At 38.7% G+C, this 21,754-nt stretch overlaps 1 protein-coding gene across 1 annotated transcript in view; it reads left to right on the top strand.

The window, feature by feature from the left end:
* LOC124614330 (cadherin-87A) overlaps nt 1-21,754 on the top strand; it is a 698,834-nt gene that overhangs the window by 620,727 nt on the left and 56,353 nt on the right. Inside the window, exons 25-30 of the mRNA XM_047142934.1 lie at nt 136-322; nt 14,516-14,736; nt 14,827-15,024; nt 19,241-19,412; nt 19,512-19,714; nt 20,314-20,428. Of these exons, the coding sequence (XP_046998890.1) occupies nt 136-322; nt 14,516-14,736; nt 14,827-15,024; nt 19,241-19,412; nt 19,512-19,714; nt 20,314-20,428 (1,096 nt within the window). The remainder of the gene's footprint in view (nt 1-135; nt 323-14,515; nt 14,737-14,826; nt 15,025-19,240; nt 19,413-19,511; nt 19,715-20,313; nt 20,429-21,754) is intronic.

Here is a 21,754-nt window from a genome sequence, read left to right as displayed (position 1 = left end):
TTCTCCTTTGCTATATTTTTATATGTTTATTTTACATGTAACATGTTTGGTTTTTTACCATTGTCTTTAATCAGTTTGGGGTGCACATAAAAAAAACTTGGTAAAAATCTTGTTTTTGCTAATAATTAATTTCAGGTCTACATTAAACTACTTGATGAAAATGATAATCCACCAGTATTCAGTCAGAGAAATTACCCAGCACTGATAGTGGATAACCTACCACTCCAGCCACCACCACCAATTGTGAAGTGCCATGCAGAGGACCCTGATGAGGGAGTTAATGGAGCAGTTCGATACAAAATAATTTCTGGAAATGAGGGTGGTAAGTAAAAGTAACTGTTCACTTGAGACAAGTACTGGACAGAATGGAATCATAGCATCCTGTGCTAGTTAACATTAATTTAAAGGAACATCAGTTTCAAGGACAGACCCAGCCGAGAGACTACAGGCATTGTCAGCTCAGTGAAATGTGACAATTCTTCTGTTTATGTAAGTTAACAAAAATTGTTTGGTGATTTGGTAGGAAAGTCAAGTTATACATTGAAAAACCCAAGACAGAATAAAAACAGTATATTCATATCACATTACATATTTATAGAGAGAAGCTGCTTTTATAGTTTTCATGCTAATAGTTACCTAGTTGGCTCAGAAACAGCTAAGTGAAAAATCTGTGCAATTCACAGATTTATTTATATATAAAAGACGACTTCAGAATTTTCCTTTGTGTGAGACCGCTCGTACAAGATCTGTGTGCCAATTTTAAATTCTAGAGTCTCATAGTAACCTGTTTGCATTGCTTCCACATAGTCTTTAATTGATTGTATCCATATCTGTTTGTATTGTGATATATTGTGAAATTTCAAACATTCACAAGTGCTGCAGTAAACTCAAACTGTTATTGTCACTCATAGACTTAAACTTATTTGTGTTCTTTTACAATTTTTGAGAACAGTAGGCCTACCTTCATTGAAAACAACATTCTCTAATTTCATGGCACAATTACGGGAGAAATAGTCATTTATGAGAATTTTTTGATGCTTACAAAACTATATTTTCAAAAGTTACTGGTAAAAGTGTTTGGAATACATAACTTATTTGATAGCGAACCAGCATTTGTGGTTAACACTTACTTCCAAAGAATGGGTTCCCCTCGAATTTCATTGGACATCAACACAAATAAATGTCCAATTTTGAGAATTTTCTGAAGCTATCATTGTCCTGTGCATAATCTAATATTTAGTAAATCGGAATTTGTGATTTATTTACTCAAGCAAACATTCCAACTACCATATTGTATTGCATCTAGTTTTCCCTTAAAGAGAAGTACATACTAAATATATTTATTGTAAATTCACTCTATTTTTGAGTTTGCTAATAACTATAATTAACCTCAAAATGTTTTATGAAATTAGTAATTTTTACCAAGGGCTTTTCTGTTGCCTTAATAGAAATATCATTTTGTGTATTTGCTTCAGTTGTTATTGGAAATTAGCAGCTTCTAGCTCAAGAAATTGAAAGATAATCAGTGGGCTTAATTTAAAGTTATTTGTTCACTGTCCTGTAATACACCACACCAGCTAAAATGGAGCTGCACACTGAATGCTGTTCTCGAAAATGGAATGAGTTGGTTGAGATTTGGCAGCAGCCAGAAATTGCCCTGACTACTGTCAAATGATTGGCAGCTGCTGCAAGTTGTTTTGTTGGAAGAGCTCCCGAGAGTCATGTACCTGTGGTACTGGTACCAAAGGTACACCAAGTACTGTCTGCTCCTGTGGAGTGGCATGTCTATGGTATATCTAGGTATCCAGTACAGGGTGGACGGAGACCAGAGATGACTTAGGTTGTTGTACTGACCCCTTTATCTAAAAACTTTGAGATGCAATCTTTCACTGAAGCTGAAAGTTAGTTTGTGGCACTCACTTCACCTGTTTTGTCCAGTGTCAAGAGGAGGCAAACAAAAAAGGGTAGGGATCTATTAATTGTCAGCAGTTCTATTGTACTGCAAGTGATAATACCCCTTAGGGAAACAGTAGTGAGGAGCAGGAAAGGACACCAGATAGACTCAGTGTGTGCCAGAGGGCTTCAGTCAACATGTTGAAGAGGCTATTCCAGCAACCATTGAGGGAACAGGGTGCAACCAACTGCAGATTGTGGTGCATGTAGGAAGAAATGATGCCTTTCGTCTGGGCTTCGAGGTCATACTTGGATCATTCCAGTGACTGGCAGAGAAGGTTGAAAAGACCACCCTTGTGCATGGAGTATCAATGAAGCTCACAATTTTCAGCATTGTTACCAGAATTTATTATGGCCCTTTGGTTCTGAGTCAACTGGAAGGACTGAACCAAAGACTTTGAAGCTGACTCTCCATCCAATCCAGATAACGGGATAGCTGTAGGAAACCCAGAAGTATCCATGTAAGATCAAAAGGAATACCTCCCACAACCGACAGTATTAAAATCCTAATGGTTAACTGCCAAAGCATTTGCAACAAAGTGCCAGAGTTTGAAGCACTCCTGAAAAGCAGTGAAGCTCACATAATACTAGGTACAAAAGCTGGTTGAAGCCTATAACTGATAGCAGTGAGATCCTTGGGGAAAATTTAAGTGTATATCAAAAGCATAGGCAAATGGAAAATGGAGCTGGTGTAGTTGCTGCAGTAGACAAGAAACTCAAATTCACTGAGATAGAAACTGAAGCTGCATGTGAGAATGTTTGGGCAAGACTCAGTATTAGGTGTGGGCATAAAATGATAATTGCCCACCAGGCTCATCTAGGCCATGCATAGCAAAACCCCATCTGTTGATAGTCCCGACGAGCTCCAGAGAAACGTGAGCAAAGTTGGCTGTCCTCAGAGCCATCCTTAACCCCATATTGATTCGCCTCACAGCTCCATCAACGTGTAGTCGATTATGATGCCGGAACAGCTCGACAAATTGTATGTTGGTGCTATGAGTCAGGGAAGCTATCTTGTCCAGGTCACCACCTGTGTCATATGCCCCACCCACTATCACTACATTGTCCTCTTTTGTAAAGTCCTTACATAAAGACCCTAGATCCTCTTATCACATGACTTAGCCCTGCATTTGGCTTGAAGATACTGGTGGCCTGGTATGCTGCCCCTAAACTTTCCCTTAACTGAGGGCCTACACCTCCTAAGTCATTATATAAGTAGTATCCATCCTATCTCTTTGTATGAACCGAGATAATCAGAAAATGAACTGAAAATGAAGTGAACATTAATTTATTAGATTATCAAAACATAATTTTTCCAACTTTTGACAATAACATAATAATGAAATCTTTGGTTGTAGTGTGAATAATGTCAGAAATAGAATGATGCAAAAGCCGGTATTAATTCATTTGCTAAAAATAGAGTGACTTTCATAATAAAAAATTGGCAGTAAAACTTTATGTAACTTGGACACTGAATTTCATTGTCAAAGCACAATTCTAATTTATAGGTTGTGGCATAATTTTTAACTTTTATTACAAAGAAATATCAAAGTAACTGCTAAATTTAAACAAAATCTCTGCTTGCTACAATTACGACAGTCAGAATTACAATGAATAATGTAACAAATAGTTTCTGTTTACAGGCAGTAAACAATCTTACTTTAATTGATCTTTGTTTGCTATTTGATTATTATTGGACTACTGTGACATGTGTAGTGTGAAGTACTTGACAGTGTGTGTTAGGTACTGTTCCTACATGATGTTTCCAAGAATTAATCTTACGTAAGATTGCTTATGAGTATAAAGTTCAGTTTCAGTTTGATTATTCTCGTTCCCAGTTTAATTATTCTTGTTCCAGTGAGGAACTGGCGACCGCTGAATATTTCATTAATAACATACTTTGAAAACCTTTCTTCCAAATTTTCCACTAAATACAGTTAATTAAAAAACTAGTTAACACAGTTAAAAATATATAAAGTTAACTGAACTTTGTTTCTAATCATCATTGCTAAAATACTGAGCAGTGACGATTCGGTTATAACTTCATGTACTTCTCTCAGTTTTGCAGTATTCTTCAGAGTAGGTGCCTTTTCCCCACCTGTTAGGGACTTTAGGTACATGGTCATATAGAAAAGCCTAATTAGCCAGAGAGGTAGGAGGGTTATACCTATCATGGTCACCACATACAACCCTCCTACCTCTCTGGCTAATTAGGCTTTTCTACATGACCATGTACCTAAAGTCCCTAAGATGTGTTTTTTGCTTGAGGAACATGTGGTACATTATAATTAAAGAGGGGTTAACTCAGCCACAATTGTAGTATGTAATCTGATAGGGATTCCATTGAGCACTGGAGCTTTGTTCAGTTTTAACGATTTCAGCTCTTTCTCAGTGCCACTGACACTAAAATATATTTCACTCATATTTTCAGTGAAACAAGAATTACATCTCAGCAATACTCCCAGATTTTCCCTAGTAAAGAAACATTTGAAAATGGAGTTAAGCATTTCTGCTTCTGCTTTGCTATGTCATTACCTTTCCTGGTTCCTTCCCAACAGATGTCTTGTGCACTGGGTAACAAATGACCTGTCTTGGAGGGGTTTCCAAGTTCACTGACCAACATAGTTCTACCTATAAGAGGACTGCATTTTAAAGTGTAACGTAATTACCACTCTGGTGGTTAAATTAACATTTGTACATCACATGAATGGACACAGGCAGACAGTGTTTGTTGGTAATGAGGATCACCCTGTGGCTAAACATGCCCTGGTGCACAGCCAGCACATCTTGGCACAGTGTTACACCGTCCGGGTTATCTGGATACTTCCCACTAACACCAACCTATCTGAAGTCCGGAGATGGGAACTTGCTCTTCAATATATTCTCTCTTCCCGTTACCCACCAGGCCTCAATCTCCGCTAATTTCAAGTTGCCGCCACTCACACCTCACCTGTCATTCAACATCATCTTTGCCTCTGCATTTCCGCCTCGACTGACATCTCTGCCCAAACTCTTTGTCTTTAAATATGTCTGCTTGTGTTTGCATATGTGTGGATGGATATGCGTGTGTTTGCGAGTGTATACCCGTCCTTTTTTCCCCCTAATGTAAGTCTTTCCGCTCCCGGGATTGGAGTGACTCCTTACCCTCTCCCTTAAAGCCCACTTCCTTTCGTCTTTCCCTCTCCTTCCCTCTTTCCTGATGAGGCAACAGTTTGTTGCGAAAGCTTGAATTTTGTGTGTATGTATGTGTCTGTTTGTGTTTCTATCGACCTGCCAGCGCTTTCGTATTGTATGTCACATCATCTTTGTTTTTAAATATATTTTACCCGCGTGGAATGTTTCCCTCTATTATATTGATATCATTAATTTGAACCCAACAATTACGTTTGTTATTGTCACTGTTGCATCTCGAAATCTTTTCTGTCGTCTTATTTTCTCTTTCTGTTTTTGCCAGTAGTTTCACTTTGTATTCACCTTCTCCTTTTTACCGTAATCTGCTGAACAATTTTATCCCGCCTATATATACTCAATAATACGTAACCCACTTCCAAACCATAACCAAAAAAATTTTTTTGCCGCTTTCAACACTACCGCCGCTATAAAATCCACCATTTCTAGTTCACAAACAGTTCCTTTCACCTTTTAAACAACCATTTTGGCTAGTTCTAATAACTTTCGCTTTATTTCCATTTCCGTTTTTCCCACATCACTGATAATTTTTAGCCGATTCCCACAGGTTTTAATGTCATTATTTCTTCGTCAGACAATTGTTAGCCTCATTTTCATAATCTGCCACCACAAAACCACTCCTTTTAATATATTACACGCAGTTTTTTTCGAAATTTTCCCGAATTTCTCCGTCCTCTAACGTGTTTTGGAGGCAACAGAACCACCTAACCTTTGTGCACATCGTTGTCTACCAACCCAAGTCCAACATAGCCCAGCTGTAACCAACACCTTTTCGTCTTTTTTCTCACCAGATCTCCAGTTACTTTCCAGTCCACCTTTATCCCTCCCCATATATTTTTATTTTCATTTTCATTTCAGCCTCATGTTACGCTTTCCACCTTCTAATACCATGTCACCCTCACAACGACCCCATTAAGTTTCATTAACATTCCCTCTGCAAACATGCCTTCGCCCTAGCCAGATTACACTCCCATATTCTATTTTCTCAGGCTTGTCTGACATTTGGCATTACCCCCAAAGGCCTCACACTTAAAGTTCCCATCTCTGGCTGCAACCCTTCTTTCCATCAGTCCCTATACCAGTTCCAAACTGAACAATCCATTGCCCTCACCCACCTAATCCTTCACCTACACATCAACTCAGCCAATGAACACACCCATCAACTCCTATCCTTAATAAAAGTCCTTAATCTTTCCTCTCCCACATCCACATCGGCTGTTCAGAGCATCCTCCTACAGGCCAACCGTAAATTAGAAGAGCATGCCACCCTCCACCTCAAAAAACTATCCAATCTCCTGGTTTCCCACCTCCGGAAAGGCAACTCACTCACCCTTCACAACCTTTCCAGCAAACCTCAACCTCCTCTCATTGCACACAAACTCAGTCTCTCCCATCTACTCAATCTCCCACTTCCAGCTCCACTCCCTCCAAAACCTCAAAATTCCAATCAACACAATCTGGAACCACAACACCCTAATTCAGTAGTTAACCTTTCCTCCAAACCTCTCTCCCAATCCAAAACCTCTGTCCTATCCAAAGGCCTCACCTTCAGCCCCTCTCCCAGATTCAACCAAACAGCCCTCGTCAAAGATTTACTGTCCTACACTCGTACTCTCTGCTGGAAATATCACTTTGCAACGAAGAAAAATGATCCTAATCCTACTCCTAATGATCCAACTCCCCAAGACACCATCCAAATTGAACCCTGCCTGGAACAGTTCCGTCCTCTGTCGCAGCGGGACCCACCTCCTCTTCCTCAAAATCACCCTCTCCAAACCTTCCAGGAATTTCTGACTTCCAGCCTTGCATCTCAATCCTTCTTAAAAAACCTTAATCCTACTCCCAACATCACAATTGCTGAAGCCCAGGCTATCCGTGATCTGAAGGCTGACCGAACCATCGTCATTCTTCCGGCGGACAAGGGTTCCACGACCGTGGTACTTGATCGTCGGGAGTATGTGGCTGAGGTACTGCGTCAGCTTTCAGACAACACCGCATACAAAGTTTGCCAAGGTAACCCCATTCCCGATGTCCAGGCGGAGCTTCAAGGAATCCTCAGAACCTTAGGCCCCCTGCAAAACCTTTCACCTGACTCCATCAACCTCCTGACCCCACCGACACCCCGCACCCCAACCTTCTACCTTCTTCCTAAAATCCACATACCCAATCATCCCGGCCACCCCATTGTAGCTGGTTACCAAGCCCCCATAGAACGTATCTCTGCCTACGTAGATCAACACCTTCAACCCATTACATGCAGTCTCCCATCCTTCATCAAAGACACCAACCACTTTCTCGAACGCCTGGAATCCTTACCCAATCTGTTACCCCCGGAAACCATCCTTGTAACCATTGATGCCACTTCCTTATACACAAATATTCCGCACGTCCAGGGCCTCGCTGCGATGGAGCATTTCCTTTCACGACGATCACCTGCCACCCTACCTAAAACCTCTTTCCTCATTACCTTAGCCAGCTTAATCCTGACCCACAACTTCTCCACTTTTGAAGGCCAGACATACCAACAATTAAAGGGAACAGCCATGGGTACCAGGATGGCCCCCTTGTATGCCAACCTATTCATGGGTCGCTTAGAGGAAGCCTTCTTCGTTACCCAGGCCTGCCAACCCAAAGTTTGGTACAGATTTATTGATGACATCTTCATGATCTGGACTCACAGTGAAGAAGAACTCCAGAATTTCCTATCCAACCTCAACTCCTTTGGTTCCATCAGATTCACCTGGTCCTACTCCAAATCCCATGCCACTTTCCTTGACGTTGACCTCCACCTGTCCAATGGCCAGCTTCACATGTCAGTCCACATCAAACCCACCAACAAGCAACAGTACCTCCATTATGACAGCTGCCACCCATTCCACATCAAACGGTCCCTTTCCTACAGCCTAGGTCTTCGTGGCAAACGAATCTGCTCCAGTCCGGAATCCCTGAACCATTACACCAACAACCTGACAACAGCTTTCGCATCCCGCAACTACCCTTCCGACCTGGTACAGAAGCAAATAACCAGAGCCACTTCCTCATCCCCTCAAACCCAGAATCCCCCACAGAAGAACCACAAAAGCGCCCCACTTGTGACAGGATACTTTCCGGGACTGGACCAGACTCTGAATGTGGCTCTCCAGCAGGTATATGACTTCCTCAAATCCTGCCCTGAAATGAGATCCATCCTTCATGAAATCCTCCCCACTCCACCAAGAGTGTCTTTCCGCCATCCACCTAACCTTCGTAACCTGTTAGTTCATCCCTATGAAATCCCCAAACCACCTTCCCTACCCTCTGGCTCCTATCCTTGTAACTGCCCCCGGTGTAAAACCTGTCCCATGCACCCTCCTACCACCACCTACTCCAGTCCTGTAACCCGGAAGGTGTACACGATCAAAGGCAGAGCCACATGTGAAAGCACCCACGTGATTTACCAACTGACCTGCCTACACTGTGATGCATTCTGTGTGGGAATGACCAACAACAAACTGTCCATTCGCATGAATGGACACAGGCAGACAGTGTTTGTTGGTAATGAGAATCACCCTGTGGCTAAACATGCCTTGGTGCACGGCCAGCACATCTTGGCACAGTGTTACACCGTCTGGGTTATCTGGATACTTCCCACTAACAACAACCTATCCGAACTCCGGAGATGGGAACTTGCTCTTCAATATATCCTCTCTTCCCATTACCCACCAGGCCTCAATCTCCGCTAATTTCAAGTTGCCGCCACTCACACCTCACCTGTCATTCAACATCATCTTTGCCTCTGCACTTCCGCCTCGACTGACATCTCTGCCCAAACTCTTTGTCTTTAAATATGTCTGCTTGTGTTTGCATATGTGTGGATGGATATGTGTGTGTGCAAGTGTATACCCGTCCTTTTTTCCCACTAAGGTAAGTCTTTCCTCTCCCGGGATTGGAATGACTCCTTACCCTCTCCCTTAAAACCCACATCCTTTCGTCTTTCCCTCTCCTTACCCTCTTTCCTGATGAGACAACAGTTTGTTGCGAAAGCTTGAATTGTGTTTGTTTGTGTTGTGTATGTTTGTGTATGTTTGTGTTTGTTTGTGTGTCTGTCGACCTGCCAGCACTTTCATTTGGTAAGTCACATCATCTTTGTTTTTTAATGTGTGTGTGTATATATATATATATATATATATATATATATATATATATATATATATATATATATATATATATATATATATATAAGTGCAAGTCTTTCATTTTGCACTAACTTAGAATAGATGCTAAGATTCATACTGCCCATGAAAAGGACTTTCCTGGCTGATTTTAATGTAGAATGTGACCATAAACATCACACTATGACAGCACTGCAATTTCAGCTGCATAGAGCCATCTTGTTGTGTGTTTGAGCACGTGAGATTTATCACTGCCATTAACTCATGTTTAACCTCATCAGCATAAATAATTCACATTTTTCAGCTTATGTTCAATTTTGAACTCATACCCTTTGAGAAATACCTATGAAACAGGAAAATGAAAATAAATAGGTGAATTATTGTCTGTGCTGACAACTATTACACTGCTGGCTAAATTATTACTTGCACAATCACTGATGGTATAAGGAGCAATATCACAATTTGGACTTTACAAAGATATTTCGTTTAGACACACTTTCCTTTTCTGGTCATTACTGACATTGGTGTGCACTTGACAAACAAATGTCAAGTGTGGTTTTTTCCCACTTTTGATGATATCTTTTTGGCAGAACATTGCCACTAAATCTGCTCAGGCCAAGACCTGGAGATGAAACTGTTTCTTGGTGTTCATTATATTACACTGAAAAATAATTTCCCAACTCTACAAGCAACTAGGAGAGGATTCATTTATTTTCTTTCACCAATATTTTGTGTCTCCTTATAAAGCAAGAATGCATTTGTGATGGCCATAATGCACTATGTCGTTGTTGTTGTGGTCTTCAGTCCTGAGACTGGTTTGATGCAGCTCTCCATGCTACTCTATCCTGAGCAAGCTTCTTCATCTCCCAGTACTTACTGCAACCAATCTGCTTAGTGTATTCATCTCTTGGTCTCCTTCTACGATTTTTACCCTCCACACTGCCCTCCAATGCTAAATTTGTGATCCCCTGATGCTTCAGAACATGTTCTATCAACCGATCCCTTCTTCTTGTCAAGTTGTGCCACAAACTCCTCTTCTCCCCAATTCTATTCAATACCTCCTCATTAGTTATGTGATCTACCCATCTAATCTTCAGCATTCTTCTGTAGCACCACATTTCGAAAGCTTCTATTCTCTTCTTGTCCAAACTATTTATCGTCCATGCTTCACTTCCGTACATGGCTACACTCCATACAAATGCTTTCAGAAACAACTTCCTGATACTTAAATCAATACGCGATGTTAACAAATTTCTCTTCTTCAGAAACGCTTTCCTTGCCATCTTATATCCTCCTTTCAAGACACTATCCATTCCGTTCAATTGCTCTTCCAAGTCCTTTGCTCTCCCTGACAGAATTACAATGTCATCGGCCAACCTCAAAGTTTTTATTTCTTCTCCATGGATTTTAATACCTACACCAAATTTTTCTTTTGTTTCCTTTACTGCTTGCTCAATATACAGATTGAACAACACTGGGGAGAGGCTACAACCCTGTCTCACTCCCTTCCCAACCACTGCTTCCCTTTCATGTCCCTCGACTCTTACAACTGCCATCTGGTTTCTGTACAAACTGTAAATAGCCTTTCACTCCCTGTATTTTACCCCTGTCACCTTTAGAATGTGAAAGTGAGTATTCCAGTCAACATTGTCAAAAGCTTTCTCTAAGTCTACAAATGCTAGAAATGTAGGTTTGCCTTTTCTTAATCTTTCTTCTAAGATAAGTCTTAAGGTCAGTATTGCCTCACGTGTTCCAACATTTCTACGGAATCCAAACTGATCTTCCCTGAGGTTGGCTTCTACCAGTTTTTCCATTCGTCTGTAAAGAATTCGCGTTAGTATTTTGCAGCTGTGACTTATTAAACTGACGGTTCGGTAATTTTCACATCTGTCAACACCTGCTTTCTTTGGGATTGGAATTATTATATTCTTCTTGAAGTCTGAGGGTATTTCGCCTGTCTCATACATCTTGCTCACCAGATGGTAGAGTTTTGTCAGGACTGGCTCTCCCAAGGCCGTCAGTAGTCCCAATGGAATGTTGTCTACTCCGGGGGCCTTGTTTCGACTCAGGTCTTTCAGAGCTCTGTCAAACTCTTCACGCAGTATCGTATCTCCCATTTCATCTACATCCTCTTCCATTTCTGTAATATTGTCCTCAAGTACATCACCCTATTCATACAAGTGGCTTTCTTTTCTCCAAAGGTCTCTTTAATTTTCCTGTAGGCAATATCTATCTTGCCCCTAGTGAGATAAGCCTCTACATCCTTACATTTGTCCTCTAGCCATCCCTGATTAGCCATTTTGCACTTCCTGTCGATCTCATTTTTAAGACGTTTGTATTCCTTTTCGCCTGTTTCATTTACTGCATTTTTATATTTTCTCCTTTCATCAATTAAATTCAATATTTCTTCTGTTACCCAAGGATTTCCACTAGCCCTCGTCTTTTTACCTATTTGATCCTCTGCTGCCTTCACTACTTCATCCCTCAGAGCTACCCATTCTTCTTCTACTGTATTTCTTTCCCCCATTCCTGTCAATTGCTCCCTTATGCTCTCCCTGAAACTCTGTACAACCTCTGGTTCTTTCTTTCAGTTTATCCAGATCCCATCTTCTTAAATTCCCACCTTTTTGCAGTTTCTTCCGTTTTAATCTACAGTTCATAACCAATAGATTGTGGTCAGAGTCCACATCTGCCCCTGGAAATGTCTTACAATTTAAAACCTGGTTCCTAATTCTCTGTCTTACCATTATATGATCTATCTGATATCTACTAGTATCTCCAGGGTTCTTCCATGTATACAACCTCCTTTCATGATTCTTGAACCAAGTGTTAGCTATGATCGAGTTATGCTCTGTACAGAACTCTACCAGGCAGCTTCCTCTTTCATTTCTTAGCCCCAATCCATATTCACCTGCTATGTTGCCTTCTCTCCCTTTTCCTTCTCTCGAATTCCAGTCACCCATGACTATTAAATTTTCATCTCCCTTCACTACCCAAATAATTTATTTTATCTCATCATACATTTCATCAATTTCTTCATCCTCTGCAGAGCTAGTTGGCATATAAACTTGTACTACTGTAGTAGGCATGGGCTTCATGTCTATCTTAGCCACAATAATGCATTCACTATGCTGTTTGTAGTAGCTTACCCGCACTCCTATTTTTTTATTCATTATTAAACTTACTCTTGCATTACCCCTATTTGATTTTGTATTTATAACCCTGTATTCACCTGACCAAAAGTCTTGTTCCTCCTGCCACCGAACTTCACTAATTCCCACTATATCTAACTTCAACCTATCCATTTCCCTTTTTAAATTTTCTAACCTACCTGTCCGATTAAGGAATCTGACATTCCACACTCCGATCCGTAGAATGCCAGTTTTCTTTCTCCTGATAACGACGTCCTCTTGAGTAGTCCCCGCCCTGAGATCCGAATGGGGGACTATTTTACTTCCGGAATATTTTACCCAAGAGGATGCCATCATCATTTAACCATACAGTAAAGCTGCATGCCCTCGGTCAAAATTACGACTGTAGTTTCCCCTTGCTTTCAGCTATTTGCAGTACCAGCTCAGCAAGGCTGTTTTGGTTAGTGTTACAAGGCCAGATCAGTCAATCATCCAGACTGTTGCCCCTGCAACTACTGAAAAGGCTGCTGCCCCTCTTCAGGAACCACAAGTTTGTCTGGCCTCTCAACAGATACCCCTCCATTGTGGTTGCACCTACGGTATGGCCATCTGTATCGCTGAGGCATGCAAGCCTCCCCACCAACGGCAAGGTCCATGGTTCATGGGGGAGGGGGGGGGGGGGGGGGGGGGGGGAAGAAGAATTTCTTCCTCCATTAGAATGAACATGATGCATGAATGACTGAATTAATGAAATGCATGTTTGTTTTTCTTGGGGAATCATTTTTTATTTCTTTCTACCAAATTTTATGGTAGTTGTCTGTAACATGGGGAATAGATTTTTGCCTTTCAAAAAGCAGTAAATTGAAAATCACCAGAGATAAAATAACATTTTGTTTATTCTTTTATATTAGTATTTAAAATAATTTATTTTTAGAAATAAACAGAAAAAATACTGTAGGTCAATTACACCTTTGACATTATGATCCCATTAATCATCGTCTTTTGAGAAGAACTCTTATACTGAAATTGTTTGGGGCACATACTTCAGTGGTTTGAACATAAGAAGGCAAGTTGTGGGGCATTATGTGGGGTGGTAAGAGGCAGTGTACCACATGAGGCTGCAGCTAGTAGTACCGTTCTGTCATGTCTGACTGTAGTGTGCACAAGCATTTGATTTTCATGCTAGTGCAGATATGGTGAAGACAATTAACAACTGGTGTTTTCATAATGGGTAGCGTAGAGTAAATATGACAAGTATTTTCTTAAGAAGTAATAGCAGATGTTTTCTGAGCATATAACTTTATCTAGGGACAGTCAGAAACAGGAACAATGGGCCAATGTGGCAATTACACCAGCACTAGCAGAAACCAGGATAGGTAATGGTAGGAAACTGTAGCATGAGACAAGGACAGAGAGCACGAACATGATGCCATGAAGTTTGATCTGTCCCTCTCTGTGCAGACTGTATTAAACATACAGCCTTTTCTTGAAGAATATTCAAACAATAAGTGAATGGTGTCAAATATTTAACTAAAAGAACAGGTGCCTTTTTATTTCTTATTCATTTGCAAATATATAAGGGGTAATTAATTACTAATTAATCATATTCCGTATTTGTTGAGAAATAGCTTGCAACAGTTGTTCTCTTTTCGTATTCATGACAATTCTACAAAGCATTGTGTCAATTGATTTCTAGAAGAGAAAAAAAAATTACTTCTGGAAACAATGTATTTTACAACTGCAGTTGATGAAATACATGTAAGAATACAATGCGACTGAGTCTAATGTTACTAGCTATATCAAAATATCCCAGCCAGTATGGAATTCATGGCAGTGGATTAGATATAATGGTCTTTTCATCCCATACATGAACAGAATGTGGAAAGAATGATAGCTGATATGCTTCTGTGTGACTTATTACAAGCCTAATTTTCATCCAATCCTCCATTTGGTACTCAGTTTTATTCCCCCCCCCCCCCCCCCCTCCCGTATATCACATACTTTTTCTGTCAATAATTAGTATGATAACACAATCTTATTTTCAGTGCCAATGATCTGATTTTATGTAGTTAATGTTCTTCTTTGTTGCAGATGTTTTCCACCTAGATCCAGTATCTGGAATATTATATGCTACAACATCACTTGTCGGAAAACCAAGGAAGTTCCACATAGTGGTAGAGGCAAGAGATGGCGATGGTCTCGGAAAACATGCGGATAATGCCACTGTGGAAATAAAAATACTTTCTGTGAATCAGAATAAACCAGAATTTATAATGCCTGCTCTTGCCAATGCCACAGTTGAGGTTCCTGAGGTAATTAATATTTCTGTACAAGTGTTCTTGAAGAAAAAGCGGAGAGGTATGGATTTTAAGTCTATTCATTTCTGTTATATTTGTTTACAGAATGCTGGCATCGCAAATTATTTGGTCATGACAGTGAAAGCTGTTGATAAAGATTCTGGAGAAAATGGCCGAATTAGCTACCATCTCAGGGTTGGAAATAACATAACACAGGAAACTAATGAGTTCTCTATCAATGCTGACACCGGTGAACTAAGAACTAAAATAATTTTGGACAGAGAAGTTCAAGCTAAGTATGAAGTAAGTATTTTTTGCTCATAACATGTGTTTTTATATGCATGGGTAATGTCAACAAAGTATAAATTACAATATTATATTTTGTGCACACATAGAAATTATTTTTACAATATTTTAAAATTAAATAAATCAAATTGTTGGACAATAACTAATTCCATATTGAACATTTGGTTTTATATGAAATTTAGTACTATACTTATTTCTGGAGTAGGACTGTTTGTTACATTATTATTCATGTTAAATCCAAAGTATACAGGCATTTATGAATAATCTGCTACTTAAATCACTTTTCAAAAATGTCTTTTGTCAAAATATTAAGATCGCTTTGTAGACAAATATGAAAGGCAGCTCCTTTGACATCCTCTTTTTTTTCTGTTAAAATTAGTCTTCTGTTAACCAAATGGAAGTCTGTTTTATGCCTTGTACCATGGTTGTGAATTTGTATATTCCTGTTTGTGACTTTAATGTCTTCTTTCACCAGAATAATGGTTTGTAGCATACACATGGCATTAACTGCGAGTTTATTAAAACTAGTAAACAAGTTTCTACGTAATGTTCCTTGTTTCCCTTCCACTACAATACTCAAGGCTCTTACTTGCAATATGAAAACCCTTTACATATTAGTTTGGCAGGTCCCACCTCACAGTAGTATTCCATAAGACAAGAAAGTAGGCAATCCAAAGTAGACAGTCCAGAGGGTTTCAGAATTAAGGTTTTGTGACCATCTCCCTTAACACATAGATAGGACATTACAATTTTGCAGGCATGGTCAGCCTGCAGCTTCCATGAAAGTCAGTCATCTGTGTAGAAACCCAAAAATTTACGTCCTGAACTGGTTTTTGCGAGAATCTCATCATTCACAATATTTTGTCTCTTTGAACCACTCAGTTTAAAGTGTACAATATTTGTTTTTTCTATGTTGACTTTTAAGTTGTCTTCTTTAATGTGAGCTCTTGCCTTTTCAAAAATGTTTGGATCAGTTCATCAAAGTTGGGCAAAGTGTGAGTACAAGAGACATGAGACATGTCACCAGCATACATAGCGATCAGATGCCTATTATCTGGAGAACTTGGCAAATCACTTACATAATGTACGAAGTGGAATGTAACTAAAATGGAGCCCTGAAGGAGACAAAAATGTATAATTCTTATTCTTGGTTATCTCCTCTCTAGTACTTTTCCATTATCATGGTAAAAATCATGAAGGGAGACCAAGAGATGAATACAGTCAGCAGATTCAGAAGGATGTAGGTTGCAGTAGTTACTTGGAGATGAAGAGGCTTGCACAGGTAGAGAAGCATGTAGAGCTGCATCAAGCCAGTCATTGGACTGAAGACCACGACAATAACACATAATTTGTGCTCATTGTTGTCTGACTTTTAAATATGTGTCTAGTAACTACATGTGTTTTCCAGTAACACCATTTATCACAGTTTCTGGCAATAATGCCCCATGTTGTACTGTGGCGCTGATGAAATCGACACCAACATTAATGCATCCATCTTTGAACTAAGCTAAGATTATCTTTGGCCTCTTCCGCCATAGCCAGTTCTTTGTGAGCCTTGCTTGTGTAAAGTGGTGAATAAATGAACTACTGCTAAATGGGGGTTGTTTGGTGTAACTAACCCAAACTTCTCCCTCAGTGCTATACCAAAATGGTTGGGTGAGGTTGAAGAATAACCCTGCTGCTTGGTACTTTTAATTTATTTTTTCAAGTACATAATGGACAAATTGTAATGCTGCCAGTATGATATTCTGTCCTATTCTGAAACAATGCTGGATATAATCTCTCAGCATAGTTGTCATTCACCTAGATGCTTTTTAACATTATTTTCCAAACCAGTTTACTGAATACCTAAATTAGGGCAATACATCTGCTGTCATGAACATACTTTATTTTCCATCTTTTGTGTAAGGGTTTCAACTAGACAGATAGTACTCAATCTTCAAGAACAAAGTTTATTAGCTGAAGTAATGGTTTCACTGTCTCATGTTTATATTTCTTCAATAGAAATGGTGAAATTTCATCTAAGCCTGCTGATACTGCAGGTAGTGCACCACTGGTTTGCTCGTCAGTGGACTCAAATGTATGTTGTGCATCCTGTTTCTTGCAGCCATCGCTTTCAACAGTATCTATAAAGTGATCATTAAAGATATTGCTAACCAGAAGGAGATCAGAAATGTCATAATGTTTCATGTTTGATTTTAGAGTTGGCTGCACTGTTTCTAATTTTATTTGCAATTGACCAGCAAGACTCTGAAAAATTGTCTGAGCTTCATATCTGTTGTCTGATTCTTTCCATTTTTAATCTCCTAACTTCTCTGTAGAACTGATATTTACATTGCTTCTAGAGGTCTTTATATAACTTGATGTTTAGCAGTTAGTGCAGGCTACACAGATTCTTCATTTTTTCTCTCAGATCTTTTGTTTTAACATACAATGTCAGGCTTTTGTTTTTAAATTTGGATTTTTGTGGATATACACTTTTTTAAATGGGATGTTAGCATTTATGAGCCCAGTCAGTACTTCTAGGAACATATTCCATTTGTTGTTGATCCTAATTGTAGTAATTACTGAGATTCCTGACTTAAAGTACTGGGTGGCTATAATTAAAATGTAGCTACTCACAGAGGACCAGTGTGGGCTGTAATTATTTGTATGGTGGTGAAACTTTGTTGATATTTTACTGCATTAATGCAAAATCAATTTATGCTGGAAAAATTTTAGTTCCAAATTTGGCCAGTAGGTGCAAATCTGACACTGTGAATGCGAGAAAGACATGTAGAAATGTTATACATAATGGATTAGGAATGAGATCTGGGCAGAAAAGGTCAAACAGGTGAGGAATGCATAATACTGATCTCATTATTAAATGCCACTTAAGCAAATTGTTTAATATGAGTTCTGGAGATGTTGATGAGATAAGAGTACAGCACCTGGTCGTCAAAATTGGTACTTTTTTTCAGCATTAATGCATTAGCATACCTACCAAGTTCTGCCGACATATGATAGTTACTGGACCTCCGTGAGTAGATGCACTTTAATGATAACCATGCATTTTGTCTTAATATACAAAAGTTGTTTCCAAATAGTATGGTCTTGTGTTCTTACATTTTTATTGGTTTAAATTTGGTACTACATTTTATCACTAGTGTCTGACCTAAATGATCTGAGAGGTGACCATTTATAATGACCGCTGAGATGATGTGTTCATAATTTGTTACCTACTGGACTACTGGATGTATTAACTTCTCTAGAAATTATTAGTTCAATTGGATCTTTATCCCAGTAAGATAGAATACAATATGTAAAATGCTTTGGTTCTGGACAGTTACATAAAGTGTTGATGTTAATATATATGAGTAGCCCACTTCTATGACCCAATATTAATTTACTCAAAAATCCATGAAGTGAAGTGATGCAGTAAGATGTTGCTAGGTGTTAGGTTATAGCCTTCGTATCTGAAATAATGAATTGTCTACTGATTTGTTGTGTAACAATTACAGAAGGAGCAAGGCCTGTGACAAATAATTCAAAAACATCTATTTTTATCACTTATGCCTTGAACATTATAATGCAAATATGATCAATTACTCACGTGTAAATTGAAGTCTATGTGAAATGAAACAATGGAAATTCCAGGATGGAATAACAAAAATATGAAAAAAGTAGACTCTAAGTCACTATATAGGGGAGATGTTGAGTCATAAACAGGTACAATGAAAAAACTGCTATAACTTTTGCTTTCAGCCAGAAGACATCCTTCTGAAGTAGGAAACACACACACCTTCACACAAGTACAATTCACATACACATGACCACTTTGTCTGATAGCGACCAGAGACAGTGGCCATGAGTGTGTGTATTGTGTTTTATAAATGTGTGGTAGTTAGTTAATTTCATGTTCCATGGATCATTTGCACAACGAATTGTAATGATGTGGAATGAGTGATTTTACATTCACATCGCACATTAATTTGTGAATATGTTTTCTACTTTAAAAGCAGACCTTTTGGCCAGAAGTTAAAACATATAGCAGTCTTTTTGTTGTGCCTGTCAATGACTCAATGTCTCCTCTATATGGTGAATAGCAATCTATCCTTTTCATATTTAAGTCTGTGCAAGACATACACAAATCATAAACACACTTTGTTTAGTGTAGCGCTGGTGGAGAGTTTATTTGTGAAATAATAATTAAATTTTGCATCTCTGTTTTCAGTTAGTTCTTGTTGCTAAGGACCATGGTTCACCAGTTCCTTATGAAACAATGCATTTCTTAACAGTACTTCTAGTAGATACAGATGACAACAAGCCAGAGTTTCCACTGGATGATACAGTGAATCCATACAAGTTCCGTGTAGTAGAAAACACACCGGCTCCACAACTTATTGGTATGTTTTCAATTTTTAATTTGCCTTAATATTGGCAGGACTGTTTCTACAGAGACACATTACAAAATGATATGTCATATGCATTATGTTGTGTTACAGGCAGGGTAGAAGCTATTGACAGAGATGAAGGGCAACATGCACGCATATATTATTACATTATTTCTGGGAATGAAGAAGGAGATTTCTATATTGATAAGACCGATGGTAGTCTCTATGCCAATAAATCATTTGACCGTGAAAAAGAAGAGTTATACATATTGCACATCAAAGCTACAAATGATCCTGATTATTATACTACCCAGGTAATAAGAGATTACAGCCAACCAATTATTATGCACTGCCAGAATACACTGTATTTTTATTATTCTCAGAGATTAATTATGAACCCCGTCATGCTTATATTTAACTGATTTTGAACACGCATATTTTATGTGACCGAACTGGAGGCAGGCTTTTGCTTTCTACAAGTTACTTAAAATGTGCTTTGCTACATTAGCAAATCTAAATGACAGAAAAGTTGTATATTCAAGAGTCCCCATATTATTTAAGTTATTTTTTTTTAAATAAGATTTTTCATATCCAAGTGACCCTCATTTATATTGCTTTCTCTGTCTTTGAAACAATCTGAGAATCCACAATGGATAAAGCAAACAAAAATGTGAGGAAAGGTAGCTACTAATGTGCAGACACTCTTTACAAGTTGAAAAGCATGAGAAATTTTTTAATCTATTAAATATGTCTATGCACCAAACACCCTATTTGTCTACAGGTGAGTGGGTGGCATGCCTTAGTTTTGCTTGCTAGAATGAGTCTGAATGATCCACTCTGGCCAACATTGTCATTTAAACTTGGTTGAAAAGATGTCTTTTTGAATTCACACAACTGTGTTTATCTTTCACAGGAAGAGAAAGCAAAACTAACCTTTGAGAGAGACACCAGTATAGCACAAATACAAATAACTGTACTGGATGTAAATGACAATGCCCCACATTTCTTGCACAGTGATTATTATGCAGGTGAGTCCAAGCAAATATTTTTGAAATTATAAAGCTAAGTGAGAGATAAAGCTCCACCACATCAGATGTTTATATTTGCGATGTCTAACTGCAGTAGTAAAACACTAGTAAAACACACACGAGATTTCTGCTCGCCATGTGACAATCTGTTCAGTAATCACATCATAAGCTAACATTTTAAAAGACTGAAAGGCAAAATGACTAACATTGTTGAAAATAAAGTATAAAGCATCTCAAGAATCCTTCAGGCAATTATAAAAACTCTTGGATAACACAATAGAGCAAAATCACGGGAGGGAGGGATGGTGAGTGGCAGTTAAGCGAAAGTGAGGTATAATATGGCCCAGTGTGCGTTTTTTTAATAAAGAAGAGCGCAGAAACTTTAGTGACAACATGTGACAATGATTTTGTTTGCACAAGTGACAACACCCTTGATATATTCATCACAAGAAAACATTCTCAATTTGGTCTGTACAATTTTTATTTTGTTTGCTATTGGCCAATTTAGCAGTAATTATCAAGCAACATTCAGATATCCTCTATACAACATGTGGCAACAGATTTGACATACAGATCAATCTACATATAAATATTAATATGGTCTGTATAAAATAGGAACAGAAAGTTTGTAAAACATATGGGATAACCATGTACAATACTTTAATACATATTTGATGTGCCATCACTGAGACTCCCATATCACTCTGTGTATGAATATTCCTATTTGATATGCATCCTGTTACTGTTTATAAGTGGTTCCACATGTGGGTCAATGGATTCATTTGTATCTGATGTCATATCTTGCATAAAGGTTATCTGAATGTTGCTTGATAATGGTTATAAAGTTGAACTTGGGCAGTAGTTAATAAACAGAAAATTATACTCCTCATAACAGTCAAGGTTTTCTTTTGAAAAAATATGTGACAATAATTGAGAGAAGAATCCAGAAAACACTAAAGCACCTGTCAATATTGACATTATCGTAATTCATATTAAGACAGATTCATACAAAATGAAAGTATTAAATGAATATTAACAATATTTAAGACAGAAGGAAAACATATATTTAGCAGCCACTGGAGAGGAACAACTGGAAAGGGTCCCATCAACAGTGGGGTTATTAGAGATGGTGTACAAGCTTGGATTGTTTCAAGGATAGGGAAGAAAATCAGCTGTGCCCTTCAAAGGAACCATCCCAGCACTTGCCTGTAGCAATTTAGGGAAATCATGGAAAACTAAAATTTGGATGGGCAGATGCAGATTTGAACTGTTGTCCTCCTGAATTAGAGTCCAGTGTGCTGCAATGCACCACATCACTCAGTGAAA

This window comes from Schistocerca americana, chromosome 1 (assembly GCF_021461395.2).
Source record: "Schistocerca americana isolate TAMUIC-IGC-003095 chromosome 1, iqSchAmer2.1, whole genome shotgun sequence".
NCBI classification, from domain to species: Eukaryota; Metazoa; Arthropoda; class Insecta; order Orthoptera; family Acrididae; genus Schistocerca; species Schistocerca americana.
This window is presented reverse-complemented; position numbering and strand designations above follow the sequence as displayed.